Here is a 23344-nt window from a genome sequence, read left to right as displayed (position 1 = left end):
CTCAGAGGACTAATTTGAGTCGGCCAATTATGTTAGCCATGAGTATGGGGATGACTCCGTCCCTCCCGTAAACAGGCCTGTAGGGGTGGATGTTATTGTGCCACACGATATCAATCAATCAATCAATCAATCAATCAATCAATTTATTTATTTGATCAAGAGGGACAGTGTACATTCATGAACATTAAAATGTAAATGCAGCCAATAATAGCTTAAAGGCTAGTTTCCATTGGCAGTACCCCTGCCAGAGTGAAAAAGAATATACAACTAAAAAAAAGGCATTCATTTATATATCATAAAATTGACAATATATCAAAAATCAAATCAAATCCCAATATACAAGCTAAACTTAGTCCTTAGAAGGGAAAGAACAAAGTGGTTAACACAAATTATTCTACTGCTTACCCACTAATGATCAAATTTTTGGTTATTTATCAACCAAGTTTTGAGAATTCTTTTAAAGCAGTTGAATGAGGTTGTTTCTCTAATGTTCTGTGGGAAATGGTTCCATTCCCGGGCTGACCTAACTGAGAAGGCCGAATGTCCAAATACACTTTTTAAAAGGAATTTCACAGTCTCCTCTTGCTGCCCCTCGTGTAGCACTGATTGCTGCTGTTCTAAACTTGACTAGGCTGCATAGTGATGGGGGGCCCAGGTTAAACCAGATTTTGAACATTAAACAGCAGTTCTTAAATGTGATCAGGTTGGCCCAACTTAAAAGTCTGTACTTATGGAGGACTGAACAGTGATGGTGTGATTTAGGTTTTTTTGTCAAGATTTTTGAGAGCCTGTTTGTAAAGAGGCATGGTTTTAGGGTAGTGGAGTTGACAGGTGGGTAAGCAGTTAATGTGAGATAAAAGCAGCCTCGGTGGAAATGTGATTTCTAAGATGCCGTAAGTTGGCCAAGGTAAATTTAAATTTTTTGCATATTTTTTTAACATGTTTTTTTAAAAGTAAGTTGATTATCAATGAAGATACCAAGATATTTGTATTCCTTCACAATCTTGATTCTTTGATCAGAAATATCATGTCCATGTGTTGCAGCACCGAGCCCCCCTGTTTAATTAACATTACTCCTGGATTTATAGAGGCGGCCTGGGGCGTCAGGCCCTCATCCACACTCTGTGTTCACAGATGTCGGAGAAAAGGATGTAGACCCCTGAGAACAGAGCCATCACCCACGCAAGATAATCTCAGATCCTAGTGATGAGAGCTGATCCCTTGGTGTATACCATATAGTTTCTACCAACGTGGATGATTCAATTTCATCGCGTCCTGTCGCCCCTTCTTTGTCTCCAACCAAGGGTGCAGTTGGTCCCTCCTCTACGATACGGTATACGGTATACCTCTACGACCAAGCCACTGCACCTTCAGTAAACTGCTGCAGGGCTTTACCACATCACGCAACTCCACAATAAGATCTGGTTGGCTGGTGTGTTGCTGACACACTTGACACACTTTGTCTCCAATCAGGCACCCAACTCCAATCATAAACTCAGATGTTAGTAATAACAGATTTATTTGCAAAGTTTATGTAATGTAATACTACACCAAACATCTTAGATTAACCAGACCAACTATATGACCATATGGTACGCATTCCTATTCACTTATATGGAGCAAAATGCGTCACTGTCCCACCCAGTGGAACAACTTCCTGGTTTTCGAAAATAAACGGGTGCTTACGACAGGATAATTTCTGACTTCAAAGAAGTAGGTAGGCCTAGGCCAATGGTCACTCTGTAATTCCCATCCAATCATCACATGAGATGACAGGGGCAGGCCGTCAGCAGCCAATTGAATTTCGCAGCCGGCACATGTGATCAATGTTTTTCTACCTTATACTTCACGGAAAGCATTTCTTACTGCAATGACCTAGCTAGCCAGATAACTCGTTCGCTAACGTTTGACACAAGCTGTATAGTTTTAAATATCTCGATATACCAATAGTATAACCATATTGTTGATGGATGGTACACATACATGTTCTGGTATGTAACTTCATTAAAGTGTATTTTAAGAAATGTTAAGTTCGCTTAAACCTGTCCTTGTTGTCCTAACTCTTGCGTGGCTAACTGAATGCTAACTGCTAAATAAACGTGAATTTACCTTCTGTTGATGTGCCTCTTTAGCCAACGCGAAAAAGATGTGCCTGGAGTTATAGATATCCAACGTTAGCAATCGTTACCGGCCTAAATACTAACAGAACCTATTAACTACCGGCAATAATTGTGTGTATAACCATTTAGCTCTCTGTTGTGTTGCTTGCTAGCTAGCATTACATAATGAAAAAAAATATGTTATTGGTAAACTATTATGGTTATGTGAACGTATGTTGGTAGATAACCTTTTTTAATGGTATATATTAACTAAGCTCCTAAACGCCGTTCAGTCATGATGGCAGTGGAAACTGCTTGCAAATTCTGTGGAAGGAAACGGTACATTTGTTGTTTATACGACAGGTGTCTATGGGATATCTGTGAAATGTCCAGTGTTAGTCTAATTTTAGAAGCATAACGTGTCTGGTTTGTTTTGGAATGTCTTACCGATCTATCCTTGCCTCATGTCACTTTAAATGAGGTCATATGAGGTTAAAATGTCATGGCAGCGCGATAATTATGCTACCATTTGCATGTTCTTTCACGAGGCTACATCCACTCAAGCAACTCTCGCTTCCCGGCAGCTCCACTCACATAAACACGCACGCACGTGCACACGTACTGCCGCTCACACGTGCACACGTACACACGCGCACACAGTCCAAACAAACAAGACCAATTTCCCGTGACTACGCTTGTGGCTCCTTATGTGCAGATAAGCCTATGTCATTTATGGCCAATATGAGGAGGCAAACTGCTGATGGCAGTATCTGTATATGCAGTACTATATTCTTGCAAACTTTAAAATAAGAATGGTCTAGAATTTAGATAATGTCTGTTTTGAGTGAAAGTTAAAAACGCTCACTGTCCATTAATTCTGTTACATTTATCATAATGCGTAATGCTGGTGTACTAATGACGTTTTTTATTTTTTTTATTCTTTAGATGAATGAATCGGCTGGGATGAAACAATGCTGTTTGAAGTTAGAGGAAGAGCACAGGCTGAACTGGCACCAACAATGAGACATGAGTTTTAGATGGGTTCCAGACACCTGTGCGTATTCTCTAAACAAGGTTGTTCTCTTTTGGCGCACACAAGGCCAGAGGCCCCTGTCTATTGTCTGCGTCACTGCCCAAAGCCCACTTCCTAAGCCTCATGCCAGATACCACTCTAGCCACAGAGCTAGCTGCCCCGGCTGGAAACACTCCCAGATACTGAAAACCAGAGGACGCAAAGCATGGCTGTGCAAAGCTAGCACTCTCAGGCAGAGACTTGGTCTGTACCCCAGCATCTCTCACATCAGCGCGTCTGAGTTCAGTGACTCCGCCGATATAAATCACCGCATGTCACGCCTAAGGAGCACTTTGGACTCGGTCTCGAAAGCAGTGAGTGGGACCCAGGCCGACATCCTCGCCAAGATAGCACAGTACAAACCTGTCCAAGTGGGTAAGGAGGTCAAGTCCATTCATGAGGCACCAGCAGAGGAGAAGGGAAGTGGAGCAGCTACCACCGATGTTTCTGCACCCCTAGCCTCCACTGCTGTGCCCCCTCCATCAGTTGTCACGGTTTCAGCTTCGATTGACCACAAGGCGGAGGAGAAGAGGCAAAAGCCTCAAGGAGATTCAACCTCTAAAGCTTACAGGAGTTTAAAGAAAACTCCTCGCAATGCCGTCGTCAGTTCCAAGAGTGCTGTTGCCACTAAACCAGCTGCTCCACTTTTCCATCCTGGAACTTTTGCAGTCAACATGGACGACACATACAACTATGTAGCCCATCATATTAATGCCTACTTTGGTAGTGCCACAAAGGGAACAACAGACACTGGGGAAAAACAGCTTCAACTTGAAAATGGCCGTAGCCAACCTACTACTGAGAAGCCAGAGCAAAACGGGGACCACGCACCAGTGCCCTCTGCATCTCTGCCTGCCGCTGTCCCTCAACCTCCGAACCAAGTCAGTCCATCACCTCAGAGTCCCCCACCATCTCCAAAAAAAGGTCTGAGTCACTACCTGTCCTATTCGGCACCAGTTCAAGCCTTTGTGGGGAATTACATTGCCCCCCTTGTTCCTAAGTTTCGGGCTGACCCGAAAGCTGCTGTAGCTGAGAAAGATTCTGCCACTCCGATGATAGAAGAGACTGCCAAAGAGAAGAAAGTTAGTGAGAACAAGGAACAAAAAGCTGCAGAAGAAAAGGCCAGAAGACTGCTCCTGCAGAGAGAGAGGGTAAGTCAGTGGTCTGACCATAATTATGTTTCTAAGACAGATTTTGAGGAGAGGAAAAATGTACACGCTGTTGTCCTTTAAAAATACTACAATGAGAAATTGAATAAATGTGATCTATTAATAAAGGAGTGCAATAATAATGAACTCTGTCTTCAAAAGCTGCAATTTAAATGTAAATGTATCTATTTACTGATTCAATTCTTCCTCTTAAATTAAACTCATGTCAAGTGCATACAGTGAGAAATAATACTTCAGGAAGGAGGCCCCTCACGGTAAAGAGTTTCTTAGCAACGGACCTCTGGATGTACACGTATGCACCATCTGTTATGGTAACATGCCTAGAGATATATGATCCTCGCGTGAGGCTAGGTCATATGTTTGTGGACTGGTTCTGTTAATCTGGCTTTAAAAATAAACCAAAGGCATCAACACTACTTCTTGGAACCGAGAGGGATTCCTTTGGAATTCATTCATTCATTCATTCATTCATTCATTCATTCATTCATATCAAGATAGGGCAAGCCAAGAGAAGTCTGTTTCCATGAGATTCCGTTTATTTTGGAAGTGGATTTTATTAGTCATATCCAGCACCATTGTTTTTTTTCTAGTCTTAGATGGGAGCTGGACTGGACTTTGGTGTCTGAACCCCTTGAACAAAACTAGTGGTTGCTTAAAATGTACTACTAAATGTAAATAAACAGACTTACATGTTGAGTGCACCTTCTTTATGAAAATGCCCATACGATAGGAATACACATAAGCTAACACGTGGATGTTAATAACCACCTACAATAAAGAAAATAACTCAACACTACCAGCATAGCCAGTCTTATTTTTCGGCTGATTTGCTGGAAGTATTTGTAAACAAATACAGTATATGTGTCCTCTCTGAACTCCCAAGCGTTCTGAAGCACACACGAACTTAACTCTATCCCCTGCTGTGTTGCCAAGAAATACTGCTATGACATTGAACTACAAGTCACATGAAGTCACATATCCAATTAGGCTGTGTAAACAAATATGAGACAACCTGTTCCCTTAGTTCCCCTTTCCTGGGTTGTCGATTTCCCGTATTAACTCGGTTGTGTACACCTCTTACAGATTATTGCAAGGGCGAGTGTGGACAATCGGACCCGGGGTCTAGTCCGGGCTTTGCACCGTGCAACCGACGTACGAATCTACATCAACCGAGTGGAGGGCCTCAATGAGCACCTGCTGGAGTTCCCAGAGACAAGAGTAGTGGCAGTTAAGGTAAGATGATAACAAGCCTGTGCCTTAATGTCTTGTTAAAGTGTGCTATATAAATACAATTAATTATTATTTATTATTATATAAGCCCTATGAAGTGGACCCAGGGTATAACATCCATACCATCATGTGTTGTTTGTGTTAAAATATTTCACAGTGGTCATTTTTTCCTGGAAGACTATTTTAATCGGGGAACATGACAGTGGAACGCAATGTTTCACCCTGTGTTTGAAAGTGTTGTGGGTGCATTGTTTTGTTTACGGTGAGGGAAGCGCAGGAGTACGTGTTTGTGTTAAATTTATACTCTGTGACTGGTGTGACATTGTCAGATGCCTTCTCAAATGTCAGCAGTGGCATGTGGGCCAGTAAGGAAGCAGCCCTTATCTGCACGGCTGCACTCTTGAGCGGCTTTTGTTCTGTTTCGAGTGACTTTGCTGCCTTTGACCTTGCATTTCTGATCATCTTTGTTTTTATTAAACATCAAAAGAAGTGGGGAATTCTAGCAGTGAACTAAAGGAAGGTCATGCTTAGGCATACCCTTATTTTGAAAGACTCCCAACATGCCTTGGGCTTCAGCCAGTAGTCTCCAGCTCCAGTCTCGTCACTTTTCTTTGCCCTGAGGAATTTGCACATGATGACACTCATTTTTTTCCACACAGAGTACCATAAGGTCATATCATTCCCCACTGTCAACATGTTCATCTGATGCTTTGCTTAGTGAGGCTGGTGTTGACTTGTATGGATGTAATGTCTCTTTAAGAAAACGGACCTCGCTTACTTATCTCTGATGAATATGTATGTTTTATCAGCTCTCTGTACATTGAGCCCTTGGCTTCAGAGATATTATGGCTCAAACATGTTATGCAATCCTGAATATTTCATAAGGCATCTTGCCTTCATCAGACTCATTATCAGCAAATGATACAGCAGGATGTGCATGAGGCGGAGTGCACTGTAGTCCAACCCATAATGGAAAGCAGTGAGCAGATTATTTGTCAAGTGTATTTTGAACTTGAAAGGCTTAAATAGACGTGTCATACTGACAATTTCTGTTGTGACCTTCTGAACCTGCCCTTATAATTAATGTTCAGATTGCAATGTGCGTCTAATGGTGTGGAACTTGTGTATCCTGACTGTGGCATCCTTCCTGGCCCTCAGGAGAAGGCAGTCCCATGCTTACTGCGCCTCCGGCAGGCCACTGACCCCGCACTGCAGGCAGCCGTCAGGCAGGCCCTGGCTTTGGTTGGCTACATCGACCCAGTCAAAGGGCGCGGCATACGGGTGCTATCCATCGATGGAGGGGGTACAAGGTATGCACCATGTGTGTTTTGAGTTGGGTTTAGACTTTCGGAAGCTGTAAATTGTAAAAGTGCATACAGTATTTATTTATCTTTGCTGGCCTGCACTTCACATTCATTTTGTGGATCTTGACATTCATTTTTTTGTCTCCACTGTGGTTTTGTATTGTCTGTGTGTCTATCTGTCTGCCTGTGTGTGTGTGTGTGTGTGTGTGTGTGTGTGTGTGTGTGTGTGTGTGTGTGCGCGTGTCTGTCTGTCTGTGTGTCTGTCTGTCTGTGTGTCTGTCTGTCTGTGTGTCTGCCTGTGTGTGTTTGCCTGTGTGTGTTTGTGTGTCTGCCTTAGGGGGCTGATTGCGGTTCAGACCTTACTCAGACTGGAAGCCCTCACAGGAAAACCCATTTACCAGCTGTTTGATTACATCTGTGGTGTCAGCACAGGTATGTTGTACATATGGGTCACACACACACACACACACACACACACACACACACACACACACTCTGCACTGACCTTGGTTGAATCTTTCCCTCAGTGACCCATTTGAGGCCACTCTCACGTCCGCACTGATTTGAGACCCTAATCCCTAGCCCTATGCATGTTCTTGTGCCTTATGGCTATTTGAGTACCAAAGCCACTTAAGCTGTTATGCATTATCAATGTCAGGTTTTTGTTTTATTAAATATGACTAACACTTAATATTCCAAGTTACACAGCCCTGGTAGTAGAACACATAAATATTTTATTTAAAAAAAAAGTCTAGAGTTTGGAAACTCGTTCTGCATTTATATTTCTCCAGCCCTGAATGAAAGGATCTACAATTGTGCGATTTAAGTCTAGTCAAAGTTCCAATACAGAACATCTGAAAACATCTTCTTAACCTACCTCTGAATCAGTTGAAGTAGAGAATCGGTTCAATAAAAAGTGAAATATGCACTAGTTTTGAACTCCCAATTTCATCTTTCGGCATTTGCAGGTCTGCTTTACTAAGCCACAAGGGGGCACTGTGTATTTTCTTTTTACCACCTCTACTTCAAACAAGCTCCAATCACCGTTTCAAAGCTATGAAGAAAATGAGGGGTTGTCAGAAATGAAGGTAGCTTCAGAAATACAGCACTGGTTATCATTCAGACTTTGTATTGTCCCCGTTGGCCTGTCCTTTTCTTAAGTCTGAAATGCTGCCTTTGAGAGAGCCTGGTGCTGAGTGTAATCCCCTCTGGGACACATCTGTCTGAGGGCTTCCATCTCTCTCTCTCTCTCTTCCTCTCTCTCTCTCTCTCTCTCTCTCTCTATCTATATCTCTCTATCTATCTATCTCTCTATCTATCTAACTATCTCTTTATCGCTCTCTATCTATCTCTCTCTCTCTCCCTCCCTCCCAACCTCCTTCGCTCTCTCCCTCTCTCCCTCAGCTGGGTCTGTGGGTTGCTTCTTGCTCAGTAAGGGGTGTTGCCATCACCCAATACATAGCATGGACATCTCCCAGGGATCTGACCTCGAAAAGCAGCAGGACATGCCCTTTACAGTCTATGTAATTCCTTGTTGTAAAACTGCCTTTAAAAAAAAAGAAAACTGATAATGGTACCGAGTTAATCATCTGCTGCGATCAATTCAGAAGCAGGCGGCCATGACGTGTGAGGCAGTGGCAGCTCATGATGGATGATTCATCTGTTGCATTCATCCCTCTTGCCAATGAAAAGCTTAGCCCATTCCAGTTGCCATAAAGGCGACCGCCTTAAGAGCAGAGGGGCTGTTTTGTAATACAGTCCTTCGGCGGCCATCGTGTGGGAGTAGCAGCCATGTATGGTAGCCGTTTTAATCCCCCGCATTGGGGCGATGGCAATGGAATTAATGTCCTCACAATGCGTTCATGAGACAATTAGGTTTCCCATTGTTGTTGCATCGTAAGCCTGAGGCTTTCATCCCTGGAGCTTGAATGACCAGGTGATGCAAATGGGGAAGCAGATTTGTCTGTGCTGCTTTGGAAAGGTGATTTCTCAATAATCGTTTGTATTGTGCCTGTCTGTGTGTGTGTGTGTATTGTGTGTGTTTGAATTTTGTGTGTGTGTGTGTGTGTGTGTGTGTGTGTGTGTGTGTGTGTGTGTGTGTGTGTGTGTGTGTGTGTGTGTGTGTGTGTGTGTGTGTAGGTGCAATCCTGGCCTTTATGCTGGCAGTGGTTCGGATGCCACTGAGTGAATGTGAGGAGCTCTACAGGAAACTGGGTTCTGATGTTTTCAAACAGAATGTCATAGTAGGAACGATGAAAATGGGCTGGAGCCATGCATTCTATGACAGTGAGATCTGGGAGAACATCCTCAAGTGAGTGGAGCCAGCCTTGGTGCACCCAGTAACTACAGGGCAACTCTTTCCGATCACTATATAACCAAATCCAATAAAAACAACTTTATTTACGACTTATTATTTGTTATTATTTGTTGATATTATTTGGTAACTTTTGATTGATCCACAAACTTGTTTCCAGACCGTTGTATTTCATCCCACTGTTCCCCTTCACAGAGAAAAATTGGGTTTGGATCTTTTGGTGGAAACTTCTAGAAACCCTGACTGCCCAAAGGTGAGAATTGGTTGTGAAGCTGAATTTGTCTTTGTCTGTAGTTTTTGTTAACCTTGCAGAATAAAGATAGTTGCTTTAATTTTAAGACACCCCATACTATATATACCCAAGCTGTATCATTAAACAAAGGATTCCTAAGCTCCCAGTAGGAAGTGTAAATCTAACCTGAAACTAACAGTGATCTGTGCTCTCTTCACCAGTTGTCAGCAGTGAGCACCGTGGTTAATCGCGGGACCCCCCTGAAGGCCTACGTGTTCCGTAACTACAGTATACCTCCAGGTATCCGCTCCCACTACCGAGGGAGCTGCCAGTACAAGCTGTGGCAGGCTATCCGCGCCTCATCGGCCGCGCCGGGCTACTTTAAAGAGTTTGGCCTGGGTGGCGACTTACATCAGGTAGGCACCAATTGGAACCTCAGTGTAAGCAATCAGGCATGAGGAGGAATCCTTTCCGCAGCTTTTGGAACGATTAAAACTTAAATGGCTTTAATGTATGCCTGGTAAATTATTTGTGTAGCCCTTTTAGAGATGTAACTAAATATGCATACCCCTAAGGTTGTCAGTTTTGCTGTGTTTTCCCAATGCTCTGTGTTTAAAAAAAAAACATAGCTTGTTGGTTCTTGAACGGAATTCATGTAATTGAATGCATATGGGGCTTGTATGTAAGTCTTTGAAAAAATGGCTGATACTCCACATGGCGTATGCTTTGCCTCTGAAAGAGCCATTATCACCGGAACATGATCAGAGCCATCAGCAGGGCCAAAGTAATGGAGCCCTGTATTCCACTATCAGCACGGTCAGGAAGTTATCTCCCTGCTCAGGACATAAGTGATGCAGCCGAACACTTATCTTAACCCTCCTGTCCTTAATTAACCAATGGGGATGGAGCTTACCACTCTGATGCATTTCCCAGATCAATAGTGGCTCACAAATTGTTTACTGGCAGCAAAACTACATTGGCTCATTGTGGGTAAATGTTGAAAGTTTGAGTGCTCGCTTCAGGCGAGACTTGATCGGTGCTCATAGCTGCAGTGCCTGCGGTGTTTTGTTTGTTTGTGCTGCCTGCGCCGCTGGACATTGAGTTATCGGAACCCAACACGTCCTGTCACTCAGGCTTCCTCGTAGGAGTTCCAGACACGCTTAATGATGTGTTAATTAGCGGCTGCATTCTCCTTCAGCAGCTGGAAAATTGTGTGGCACTTCAAAGAGGACGCTGTATGCCTGTGTTTTTCCCGATTGAGGAGCACACGCGTCGTGTGTCTGTACGGGAGTTCCTTCTGGAAGAATGAAAGAGAATGGCTGATGCTGAGACTCCCATGTGGAAGGAGGACGGTATCCCAGAGTGCTCTGCTTTCTCATTGTATTAAGTTCTGCCAGAGATGCATACATTAACCAAATGCATACATTAACCAATGCATACCTAAACCTTTTTTTTATCTACAAATGATTGACTTATATCGTGGCTTGTTACATTTTAAGCACAGTGGAGTCGACATGGTGTTTGTGGCAATGATATCTCTTGAATGGGGAAACATGTCATGTATAAATAATGGAGCTCTCACACGTAGCATCTTCACAGTTAAACCTCTCTTTAGTCAGTGTTCTAAATAGTGAAACTGTGAGTGCACTTGTTGTGTTGATGCCGCCCCCGGCAGAATTGGTGCAGCTCCTCCACTGCATGATCTCACGTGAGGGTTGTCTTGTTTCCTCGTCTCATTCATAAGCGGTAGGAGGAGAATGACACCCAGTCATCTCCCAAGCCAGTTCCCAGGAATCCCTGTAGCCGTCCTCCGGACCCCCTCCCTTAGTGGCGTCTCCTCTGCCAGGCTGATTTCCCCCTCCTTCTCCTCCTCCTCCTGTTATTCAGGGTGCTCAGGCTGGCATGTCAGCCGGTGGTTGAGTGTCCCCCCCCCCCCCCCCTTCCCACGCCACCTCCCGCCTTGCCCAGGCTTTTTGCTCAGTGGCGTAGGCATCCCTGAAAGACACCAAGTTCCCTTTTACAAGCAAAGCCTCCATGTCCTCTGTCTCCAGTGTCCTCAAGGCTTTTTTTTCTCTCTGGAAAATGGCGCTGGTCCAGTCAACCATAGCCATATCCTTGATTCGGTGATGTAAGGATTCTCTGTGGAAGAAGTCATCATGGCCTTTCCACTGACGCCTACAGAGAGTACCGCTTCCATCTAGCTCTCCACAAAAGGATCCTTTGTGTTCACGAGTGTAAAAAGCTTGTTTTCAACATCTGTGTCTAATAAATGCGAAGTCGGACCTATTCAGTTGAATGGGTAAGGACGGGGCATGGAGGAATCCAGTGACTCGTTCTTGAGCGGTGTCTTTCAATGTGTGTTTGAGGCAGAAAAACTTAGTTTTTTTTCTCAGTCGTCGTTCTGCATCCCTGCCAAAACTCGCGCCCATTCACTGGGTCACAAGTTGTGACTTTGAAATATAAATCGAGTCACTCACCAATGGTCGGCCTGAATGGCCAGCGGTTGGAGGAAGTGAAGCACTTGCCAGGGCCCGCATGGCAAAGCCTGGATTTCAATGGTTGCCATGGAGCTTGCCAAGGCAACTTGGAGGAATCAAAACGGTTCTGTGCCCCGGCTCTTGAGTGGTAAATGAAGGATGTCAGGTTGTGGCGTGGCCCCATGCTCACTGTTGCTCATCAGTAGATCACACGCTTAATATGTGGAAGCGGTCATCTGATTACAAGAGCACAAGTCTTAAAGAGAGCCAGAACATGAAAGCTGTTTTGTTGTTAGTTATTGGACAGGTTGTGTACAAGTAGGTGGATTTCTGTCTTGGCAACCTGCCTGACATGCTTGCATCTGTGCCCTTAGACCTGCTGCAAGGTCACAAGCTGGCAGCCACACTTGATTGATGCATCATACTCTTCAAGGCATATGTCAGCCATGCGTACCTTCTGATTCTCCCCTAGGAAATGTGCTTTGGTTTTCGTTTGATCTGAGAAGCTACTTTGACATTGTAGTGCTGTTGCATCACACATTGAAAGTGTTCGGTAGTAATGCCCTGCATTAAAAAGACGTCTTTTTATGATTATTACTTAGATTTTAAGTATTTAAGTGTTTCTGTCAAAAACAATGGTACTGAACAATCATACAAGTACAAGTTAAGTGTCAGCACGACAACATCTTTTCTGTACATCATATTAATGTGACATGTGCTTCAGCATTCATAGGTAAGAATTTACATAATATACAGCTGCAGGAAGAAAAATTAAATGGTAAATTATATCAATAAAAAGAGGCCTTTGGTTTGTTGGTTTTTCGTTTGATCTGGGCTGCTACTTTAACATTGTAGTGGTGTTGCATCACACGTCGGAAGTGGAAGGTAGTGGTAATGCAGTGCATTAAAAACAATCTTGATGACTGGACTGTGCCTGTGATCTCAGGGCATCTTCCCTCTGTTATGGCAGATACACCAGTCACCATACTTGGCTCTATTATTTGTGGTGTGCAAATTCTTCCTGCCACAAAAGGAAGATCCCCTGTGCATCCTCCATGGCAAGCACGGTAACGTTATTTAGTCATCACTGTTTTATTTTAGGCAAATGCTTTTTCAGACCTCAGAAACAGAGATAGCTGGAGCAAATATATAGATACAAATAGATACAACCCAGGTTATGGATTGCTAGTATGTTTTGCAGACCTGTGTTTGTTTGTTTGTTTATTTTTTGGGTCCACAAATATCCCAGTCCTTGCTAGTACTTCATATACTTTACTTTTGTACATGTATCTGATCTCATTTCATTCACCCTTTGCACACCATTTCAACAAAATCAGGGAAAATTGGGCACGTAAATATGATGACACAAATTTTGCATGAGGCAGGTGTCTACTGATTGATTTCCGCGACACAGAGCAATATCTCTAGTTGGAGCATAATTTCTCTAATGGGAAAGTCTGCTTCCCTCCCTGAAATACTGTCGATGAATGGATTGCTGCCTGACAGCACTGGTTTCTGAGTTGTGAGCTAACGAGTGTGTGTGTGTGTGTGTGTGTGTGTGTGTGTGTGTGTGTGTGTGTGTGTGTGTGTGTGTGTGTGTGTGTGTGTGTGTGTGTGTGTGTGTGTGTGTGTGTGTGTGTGTGTGTGTGTGTGTGTGTGTTGCGAGCTAACGAGATGGCTATAAGACTCTGGGATTGTTGCCTTCCTCTCTGCTCCCAGTGGGGCAACACGACCGAGAATGATTCACTGCTTTAATATCGTGAGTTAGAGTCTGCCACGGAGGCCTGAACACAGCTCACCATTGCTTCCCCTTAGCCTGAGGGCAAGGTTTGTGGCTGTCATCTCAGGCAGATGGGACCCCTCTTCTATTCTATGGCCGGGGACAACAACTTGAACCTCATTACAAGCCTTTTGGCTACCGGGGTCAAAGGTCATGGAAGGAGAAGCAGTTGGGGTAATTGCATAATGTGGCTTGGAGACCTCCAGGCATCTGAGGGCGTGAGGCCTGGAATGTCCATCATACTTAGGCAGCAGCTTTGTGCTGATTGTTAAGAATGTGTTTTGGGAAGATGTGCTGGGTCATATCTAAGAGTGTGTTTTGGGAAGCTGTGCTTGGTCATATCTAAGAATGTGTTTTGGGAAGCTGTGCTTGGTCATATCTAAGAATGTGTTTTGGAAGCTGTGCCTCATTGTATCTGTGATAGCTCTCTGAGAGAGCTCTCTTGTCACTTCAAAGAATGTAACGTATTCTGGTTTAGGTTCAAGCTGGTTCTTAAGAGGTAATTCAACCTTGTGTTGTACAAATTCATGCCAAACCAATCCAGGTCTCCAAACAATGGCTTTATTTTGTGCAGAAACATCCTATTATCTCGGTATTATATAAAGCTGATTCTGGGAACGGTCATTCAGTCCTTCAGTCCCTCCGTAAACCATGGCAGCAGGCATACCTCCTCTTGCCAAGCTCAGTCCGAAGGCATGAAGGGAAAAGGGAAAGGTTAGGCACTAATTGCTAATGGAGGCTCCGGTTTTTATGGTTCGAGACGAGCAGTCACAACGCTGGTGTGGATTTGAGAAGACCTCTGTCCTTTGTGCTGTAATTGGTCCTTCTCCCCCCAGACCTCAAAGAGGCCTCTCTGTACACACGAGGGGGAAGGCAAATAGGGAGTGGGAGAGAGGGGGAGCGGCGAGACGGTTGAAGGGGCTCTCGCTTCACTTCCAGGCTTGGCTGGCTGGCTGGCTGGCTTTTGGGGCTTGCTGCCGATTATATACCTTGAGCCATGAAATGGCTTTCATTAGTGGCAACCTGCCACAGAGATAACATCACATGCTATTCCATCCCTCTGTAAATGAAACCACATTTCCACCCTCAAATCTATCCACGGTTGGCTGGATTGCCAAATTTTCCTGAAGGATGCTCCTGCAAATATAGATGTGTTGACTTTTTTGTTTTATTATCTAGAGGCTTTTACTTTAAAATAAACACAACGGCACAAAAGTCTATTTTGAAATTGCTCTGACTTACCAGCACCAGACATCTCTAACAAGATTCGTTTGTTCAACCAGACAGTCGTGTACATCCTCAGCCTGCAGTTGCGATGTGTAGGATGGAAAGTAGTATACATCTTAATAACTGAGGCTTCCTGCTGTAGCTGTGTCCCACAGGTGTACTGTGGAGCAGCCTAATTAATTGGAATCTCGTTTTAGTGAGACCAGAGGAAATTAAAGAGGCTGATTAGTGAACCAATAGTAAGTGCCTGAGGGGTAGGCCAAGCATCCGTCTATGGCAGCAATTAGTCCGAGGAGGAAGTTGGAGGATAAACACGGCGGTTCCCCTTTACTGTCCTATTTTTCCCGTACAGGTATATATCGTTTTGTATCATTAAATAGCAGTGGATCTTAAGCCACGATATCAAAGGCTGCAGACTTGCTTTAAGCTGTGGGGTGAGGTGGTGCCAGTGTGCCTCAGTGGGGTTTGCTTACATGTTTTCAGGCACGTTGACGTGCAAGTGTACCAAGTTTTGGCTGTGGTGCTCAGGCATTTAAGTGAGAGTGGCATTAGGGCTGCAAATCCTCTTGAGAGGAAAGCACCTATGACCTGTGTCATGCTGGGAGTTTGACGGGCAGCTTAGGTGGTGGTTTTTCTGTGTGTGCCAAACACTCCTGCAGATTACCCTAAGTAGATCATTGTTTCGAAGTTAACCCTCACCCCCCCTAAACTCTGCTCTGCCACCTCCGTCCAAATATGCCTCCATCTGAGACGAACAGCCTCCTTGTGCAAAGGAAGTGGCCAGTGTCCAGTTATGGATCCCTGAAGGCGAGATCAAATGTGCCAAGAAAGGGAGCCAAGCAGCACACACTGTTATGAGTTGGCCTTCGGAGCTCTATCAAGTTGTCACCGGGTACAAAAAAAGTCTCTCTTTCACAGAGGAGTGTTTGAATCTTGCAGCTGGTGAGAAATGAACACAAAAGCTGGTGAGAATTGAACACAAATGAGCGATTGATCTCAATGAAAGAACCGCACAGCGCACTGCACAAACAGCCATCAGACATTTAGACTAGTCGCAGAGAGAGTTATCAAGCCTTCTCATTAGCCTCTCATGCGGTCGTACCAAGGCTGGTGAGTTTTACTGAAAGAGCTAAGAAAAGTCTGTGGCCTTAACGGGTGCTCTCCTGTCAACAAGCCACCTTTCTGCCTCCTTTTGAGGACGGCATTGACTCCACTGCTCGCATTTCCATTGGGGGGCTCTGCCCTAAATTGGTCTGAAATGCAGCTCCAAAGTCCCCCGTTCAATGTGGGCCAGGGAGTGACAGCCGAAGAGAGGGATAAGAGAAGTGCTGAGCGCCTGTCATCCAGACGGAAGAGGTCGCCCGCTGCAGGTGCCCCCCGTCCCCCCCTCTCCCATGATTCCCCATTAACCAGAAACCGAGCCGCAGCCATCTGGCGAGTCACCGCTCAGATGAGCAGGAGAGTCAACGGAGCGACCGTGACACAACGCCATCTCAGCACTCCGCCGCCTCAGGAGCTGCTGCTGCTGCCACTGACGCTGCTGCTACCTCTGACCTTTTCTGTAGGCTGAAGTCCTAATGACTGAGTGGTATGTCTGAGGCTTTTCTGCACAAGGCTGCCGTCTCTCTATTAAAATTACTGGGCTCTTGTGTTGAATAATTCACACGAAACGGATAGCAATTTGCTGCGTCACACAGAAGAGATCAGCACTTCAAAGATGCTATTTATTTTGCATACTTCTGCGCCTTCTTAGAAAAACTCATTAAAAAAGATCTGGAAATAAGTCTGAATTAAGTGGGAAAATTCATTGTTTGAAATTGTATTTGTACAGTTTCTCCATCTAAGAACCATTTGTAATCACTGTGCAATACTGTGTATTCCTGAATATGAAAAGGTACTTAACACCCTACATTGTGATTTCTGTATAGAGCCAATAGAAAGAGAAGGTCTTGTTGTTGTTGTTGTTTCCCCTCTTCTCTTGGCGGGGTCTCATCTCTGAGGATTGGACACCATATGCCCTCCCTTTACCCAAAGACGGAGATCAAATCGAGAGGCAGGCCTGTTCTTAAGAGCCAAATTCATTTGGCCGTCAACGCCATCGGGGGGTGAGGGGGATGGGGGGGAAGGGGGTTCCTCAACGTTATTGCCTGCCCCGGCCCCCCATCAGGCCATCTCTTTCAATTCTCTCTCATTCTATATCCACCCTAACCCTCCTCCACCCTATGAGAACCTTGAGGCAGCTACGCTGTTTCTCGGCCCAGCCGCTCCCCCAGCATGATGAAGAGCCCTGTAGCTGTGGCCCACTGCGTGCAGACCTGCAGCTGAGCTCACCTCTCTATCTCTCTCTCTGTCTCTCTTTCTCTCTTTCTTTCGCTCTCTCTCTCTCTTTCTCTCTCTGTGCTCTCGTGCAGACCTGCAGACCTGCAGCTGAGCTCACCACTCTTTCTCTTTCTCTCTCTCTCTCTCTCTCTCTCTCTCTCTTTTTCTTTCTCTCTCACTCTCTCTCTCTCTCTCTATGCTCTCGTGCAGACCTGCAGCTGAGCCCACCACTCTCTCTCTCTCTCTCTCTCTCTCTCTCTCTCTCTCTCTCTGTGCTCTCGTGCAGACCTGCAGACCTGCAGCTGAGCTCACCACTCGCTCTCTCTCGCTCTCTCTCTCTCTTTCAATCTCTCTCTTTCTCTCTCTCTCTCTCTCTCTCTTTCTTTCTCTCTCTTTATCTCTCTCTCTCTCGCTCTCTTTCTTTCTCTCTGTCTCTCTCTCTCTTTCTCTTTCTCTCTCTGTGCTCTCGTGCAGACCTGCAGCCCTGCAGCTGAGCTCACCACCAGACATCGATCTGTGCATGGGGCCTTTCTCATTACGCCGCAGCAATGCAGGCAGCAGGGAGAGAGAGATAGGGGCCAGGAATCCCTCTAAGGCATCTCCTCTCTGTCTGCCTGCTTCTCTCTCTCTCTTTGTCTCGGCCTCTCACACGCTCATTCGCTCTCTCTCTCTTGGCCTATCACACTCACTCGCTCGCTCGCTCTCATTTTGTAACTCCCCTCCATCACCTTCTCTCTTCTCTCTTCTCTCTCTCTCTCTCTCTCTCTCTCTCTCTCTCTCTCTCTCTCTCTCTCTCTCTTATGTGCTTTCACCAGCAGCCCTTGTTCACACTACCACTAATGAGGTTGCCCCCTTCAGGGTTCTTCCCAACAGAAGATGCTCTATTGCCTATTCAGAATGTGTCTCCCCCGAGAGAGGTTAGGCTTACTGGGTGGTATAAAGTAGCAATGTGCTGGAGCCTTACCTGTGAAACTCAAGAGTTAATTTAATGACATTCTTAATTTGATGGTTTTGATATTTTTGAATTGAATTAACCAACCCCTTCCCATAGTGAATCTGATTTTAGTGTTTTTCACTACATTTTTTGTGATTTTCATACGGTATCCAGTGTCATTATATTCCTACATATGCACACATTGTGCTGTATTGTTCCACATCTTTTTCCGCCTACTGTATCGTTCACCCAGTCTGTGGAACCGGGGCCTGCCTTTGAGGTCGCTCTGATCTGTGGCTTCCCATAGACTGAGCCCAGCAGGGGCACGCCACTGAAGTGAGCAGATAGCCCGAGTGCTGATGTGAAGTGCGATGCGCTTCATGTTTAATGGGCGCTCTTCCCTGCACAGGCTGTGAAGTGTTGTTGGTGCGAGCACAACACAGTGTTGTGGTTTCCTCTTATCAGCGCTGGGATGCACACGACAACATAACACCGACATTCCGAGTGCTCTCGGATTTTCCACTGTTTATTTCGGGGACTGCTGGCGGCAAGACATAAACCCCTCAAGTTTCTGCAAAATCAAGTGTGAAGCGAGCGTGCGTTACGAGCTGCTCTTCAATAGCAGCTGTCTACTTAGCCTGTGACAGACTAAATAGAGTTAGCTTCTCTTGGAGAGACGCCAGAATCTTTTGCCCAAATGTTTCTAAGCGAACGATTCTTATGAATAATTCCGTCCAACATAACTTGCTTATTACAAGCGACATTCCACAGAAGCTTGTTTATGGTCTCTAACGGCCCCTTGGTGCGTGTTAAAGGCTGCGAGGGCCTTCAGCCTTTACTGTACTCTGTGTTTAGTGTGGTTCTTCCTCTCTCTGTGCAGGATGGAGGGCTGCTGATCAATAACCCCACAGCACTGGCCATTCATGAGTGTCGATGCCTGTGGCCCAAGACCCCACTGCAGTGCGTCGTCTCCCTGGGTACCGGGCGCTTCGAGACGGTGGGCAAGAACAACGCCACGCACACCAGCCTCAAGACCAAACTCACCAACATCATCAGCAGCGCCACAGACACTGAAGGTGGGTAGCTACAAACGGCACCAGGCTCATTTGATGTTTGTGCTGCAGCCACACGGGCATGTCCTTGCACCCCAGCTTGACAATGGCAGTGGAAAGTTTGACCCATTTGTGTGTGTTTGTGTTTGTGTTCGTGTTTGTTTGTGTGTGTGTGTGTGTGTGTGTGTGTGTGTGTGTGTGTGTGTGTGTGTGTGTGTGTGTGTGTGTGTGTGTGTGTGTATGTGTGTTTGTGCGCGTGTGTTCAGTTCGGACTTCCTAAATGTGGGGATTAAACTGCTCTCCCGCTGCGTAATCATGGGAGTTATTTATAAATCGCAGCTTAACACACTCCCGGGCCAGATTTGGCCTCCCTCTCTCTCCGCACAAGTCTGTCCCCTGCACACACAGAGCGCCAGGGCAGCCAGACCCGTCCAGCACTCTGGGACCACACAGCAGAATGCACCAGCTCCTGCTCATCTCAATTTCACAGCCGGAGTGGAGATAGGAGGTTGCCTCTCTCCAGCCTCCCCTTCCCCTGTGTACCAACAGCCAGAGTTGCCACAGCTCACAATCTCTCACACTCCTCCTCACATCTCTGGCTCTGGTTTGAAGCAGAGCTTGGTCACGCTGACTTGAGGCATTAGTATGTAACCTATCCGTGTATCTTTGAAGGTGGAACGGGTAGGTAGGTTGTAATCAAGGAGCAATTACTGGACATGCGATGCCTTGAGTATTACTGGCTGGGGCTTTTTAGTGAGTTGAGTAAGTTTCCTGCTGTCGAGGGTCATTTGGTGCGTGATTAGGCAGAAGATTTCCAGAGGAGGCGACGGCGGCGGCGGTCAGAGTAGTCGCCTCTCCGCCACGGATGGCCGTGCCGTGATTGGATCGGTGACCCCAGAGGTAAGGTGAGAGTAGATGAGGGGCCCCCGCTCACCAGTGGCCGGTCTCCGCTCAGGGGCCACGAACAGCAGCACCTCTACCCACCACCACCCCCACCACCACCCCCCCACCCTCAGTTGTCTGGTCGATACGGCGCAGATTCCTTAGTTTTTTTGTGTGGTCTGAAGCACCACAATGTGTGTGTGTGTGTGTGTGTGTGTGTGTGTGCTCGTGTGTGCGCGTTTGTGTGTGCGTGTGTGCGCATGTGTGTGTGTCCTCTCACTGATGCAAGTTTTCATGGATGATTGCATAGATGAAAAAAACTAAAGGAAACACCAGCATTTAGATTGTTTGATTTTCTGTTTGTTTTTAGTTTAATGCCATTAAAATGTTGTACTTGTCAAAGTGTTTATATAATTTGCTTAATTATACTGTGGGGAGCTTTGTTTGATTAATGCTCAATAGGTTTCCTCTTGATTATTTTCACATTGGTCCACTGAGGGCTTGAGTGTGAGAAGCAAGTGCTCAGGAAATGTCTCGAATGTATGGGGTGTGTCTGTGTCTGTGTCTGTGTCTGTGTCTGTGTCTGTGTCTGTGTCTGTGTCTGTGTCTGTGTCTGTGTCTTTATCTTTATCTGTTGGCAAACTAAATGCAATGAAAGCTTGTTTGGGACAGAAGGGAGTACAGATTGTCTTAGAGTCTTAAATCAATTGACGTGTATGCACCCCAGGTTGTTTCCCCCTCACCTATGCCTCTCTTCTGCCTGTCCTCCCCCCTCAGAGGTGCACACCATGCTGGACGAGCTACTGCCGAACAACACCTACTTCCGCTTCAACCCGTTCATGCCGGAGGAGATCGGCCTGGACGAGAGCCGGAGCGAAAAGCTCGACCTGCTGCTGGCCGAGGGCGAGCGCTACCTGGAGCGAAACGAGGAGAAGCTCCGCAAGGCCGCCGGCATCCTCACTCAGGAGAAGAGCTCCGTGCAGCGCCTCGCTGACTGGGCCAAGCTGAAGGTGGACATGTACGACCATGTGCCCTTCTCAAGACTCTAGAACCTTCTCCCAAACCTTATGCCTCACCACACCCACCACTACCACCACCACCCTCAATCTTCCTGCACAGAGCATGATAACCCATATGATTGTCTACGTTGGTCTAAGCTGAAATCTAGCATTAAGAAGATGTAGCGCATGCCAACCTTATGTTGGCGACACTGTACTGACCTTAAAACTGGTCTCTTGTACCCACTACAAAGACTCCCATGGTGTAGTGTAAAGCTATCTTTACCTAAGCAGGTAGTGTATTTATATATTCATCATTTCAGCGTGAGCACATAGCCAGAGAGTTGAATATGAGGAGCCGTGGTGTCCTCGTGATTGTCCCGAGTGCTAGGATCCCATCCTGGGGGTTTGCTGCAGGTAGGGACCAACTTGAATTTCAAAGGCAGCTGCAGAAGAAGAGATAGCCACAACTCCGCAGATCGCACATTTTCCACAAAGGTTCTTCTTGAACTGACGTAGAAGTCCTCGTAACAGCTGTATCGAGGTGCTGTCGATAGAAGTGCCAAGAAAGCGTTCTCATTCTCATAACCACAACCACTATAACCTCAACTCATATTTATTTATTGTTTATGTTCAGGACTGATTAGAGATTCAGCTGTGTGGTTGTCCTGTGTGACAGGGTAATGAGCTATTTACTTGAACACTGTCATCTACTCTCTTTCCATTTTGTTTTCATTTGAGGTTAAAGGAAGGTCATATGAGCTCCAGGAAGCCGTGGTTTGACCTCTGAGAATGCATGTTAAGTATGATGTCCAGATGTGTGGGCTTGACAAACGATGGTGATGATGATGATGAAGTTATGGAATGCTGTGCTTACAGTTCAAGGCAAGCTGTAAATTTTGAATTCATTTGAACGTGATTAATTTATTAGCAAATGTCTTGTGGATTTAATGATCAGTGTAATGTTACACTGTGACTGAAATGTTAATGCTCGAGCCATTTCCTGACGGTATTGCACTTATATGCAATAAGTACAAGCATGTCTTTTTAACAGAAAGAGTTGGAGTATAGGTGGCCTACAATAAAATCTTTTGAAGGACTGTTCTTAGTTATATATGCCTATATGGCCTGTTTTGATTGATGCAGTTCAGATAAGGTTAAACAAGGATCGGAATACAACACAGGGGTTTGCTGTGTACACCCACAGTATTGAAAACATAAGCAACAATAAGAGAAGATATGATGCAGTGATTTCCATAGTATTCACTGGGTTTATTGACCGCATTAATCATAGAACTAGGTTTAAAACCAAGTTGTGATCATTGCAGATATGTATCGGTAGTGATTCCTGTAAACTAGATTTCTGCATCGCAAAAATGTGGTCTTGCTTTCTTGTCCTCAAAGTTTTGGATATTTCGGTTTTGGGTGCAATAAATTAAGTAGAGAATTTACTGTAGATATGTTTTTTGGGAACACTTAGCAAGCACTTTTTTTCCTAGTGACACCTTTTGTGCCCTGATTTCAAACCTCACCCAGTAGTGCAGTGTCTTTGTGTGTCCACTTGCCTCTGAACCAACTAGGGTTTGGCTGCTACCTATTGGTTTTTGGTTTTAACAAGGACTGTCAGGGACTTCACTTTTAAGACTTTTATGGTAAAGAAAAAAAACAGGAAATGCACAAAAAGTTGAAGTTTTAACAAATCAAAGACAAATCAATGACGTATTCTACTGTACTTGTGATGCTGTCACTCGTGTTGGACTGAAAGCAATATGGTGGTGATGACCATAAAAGGTTTGTGTTAGTTTCGCCAGCCAAATTGACTTTCCATGCCCTTAAACTTACCGTGTAAAGAGTGTATGTAATTAAAATTTTACCTTTGATCCTCTGCCTTGGATATCTGTTTTAATTACAACCAGTAATTGCAACCCTATTGTTCATTGGTGTATTTATATGGGATTAACACCCGGTCAGTTATTTTTCTGCTCACGTTATCAATTTCTATGGTTCTTAGCTAAATCCCAGTGCTATGTGACATCTCTCTTAGGTCCTTGTCAAATGATAATAAGGAAGGGGGGGGGGGAAATCAAAGGAAAAGCTTTGCTTGTAAGGCTAAAATTATTGCAAAGCTATTTCCATCTTAGTCTAAATAACGTCTGCTTAGGCAGCAGCTCATATTTTACCAACAGAAATGATGACCTCACAGGCTGTGTGTGTGTGTGTGTGTGTGTGTGTGTGTGTTTTGTTTGTGTGTGTGT

The 23344-nt window shown here is 45.2% G+C and overlaps 1 protein-coding gene across 1 annotated transcript; it reads left to right on the top strand.

The window, feature by feature from the left end:
- The first annotated feature begins 1878 nt into the window (after positions 1–1878).
- Positions 1879–22974, top strand: LOC308368142 (calcium-independent phospholipase A2-gamma). Its single transcript, XM_080842231.1, has 10 exons — positions 1879–1991; positions 3045–4322; positions 5424–5573; positions 6729–6880; positions 7212–7306; positions 9014–9185; positions 9384–9441; positions 9642–9836; positions 19038–19233; positions 20869–22974. Exons 2-10 carry the CDS (start codon positions 3126–3128, stop codon positions 21138–21140), a joined length of 2487 nt encoding a protein of 828 aa, XP_080698357.1. The 5' UTR covers positions 1879–1991; positions 3045–3125; the 3' UTR covers positions 21141–22974.
- The last annotated feature ends 370 nt before the right edge of the window (positions 22975–23344 follow it).

Source organism: Sprattus sprattus (assembly GCF_963457725.1).
Source record: "Sprattus sprattus genome assembly, chromosome: 7".
Classification (NCBI taxonomy): Eukaryota; Metazoa; Chordata; class Actinopteri; order Clupeiformes; family Clupeidae; genus Sprattus; species Sprattus sprattus.
The sequence above is the reverse complement of the archived record's forward strand: the minus strand, read 5'-3'. Positions and strand labels throughout refer to the sequence as shown.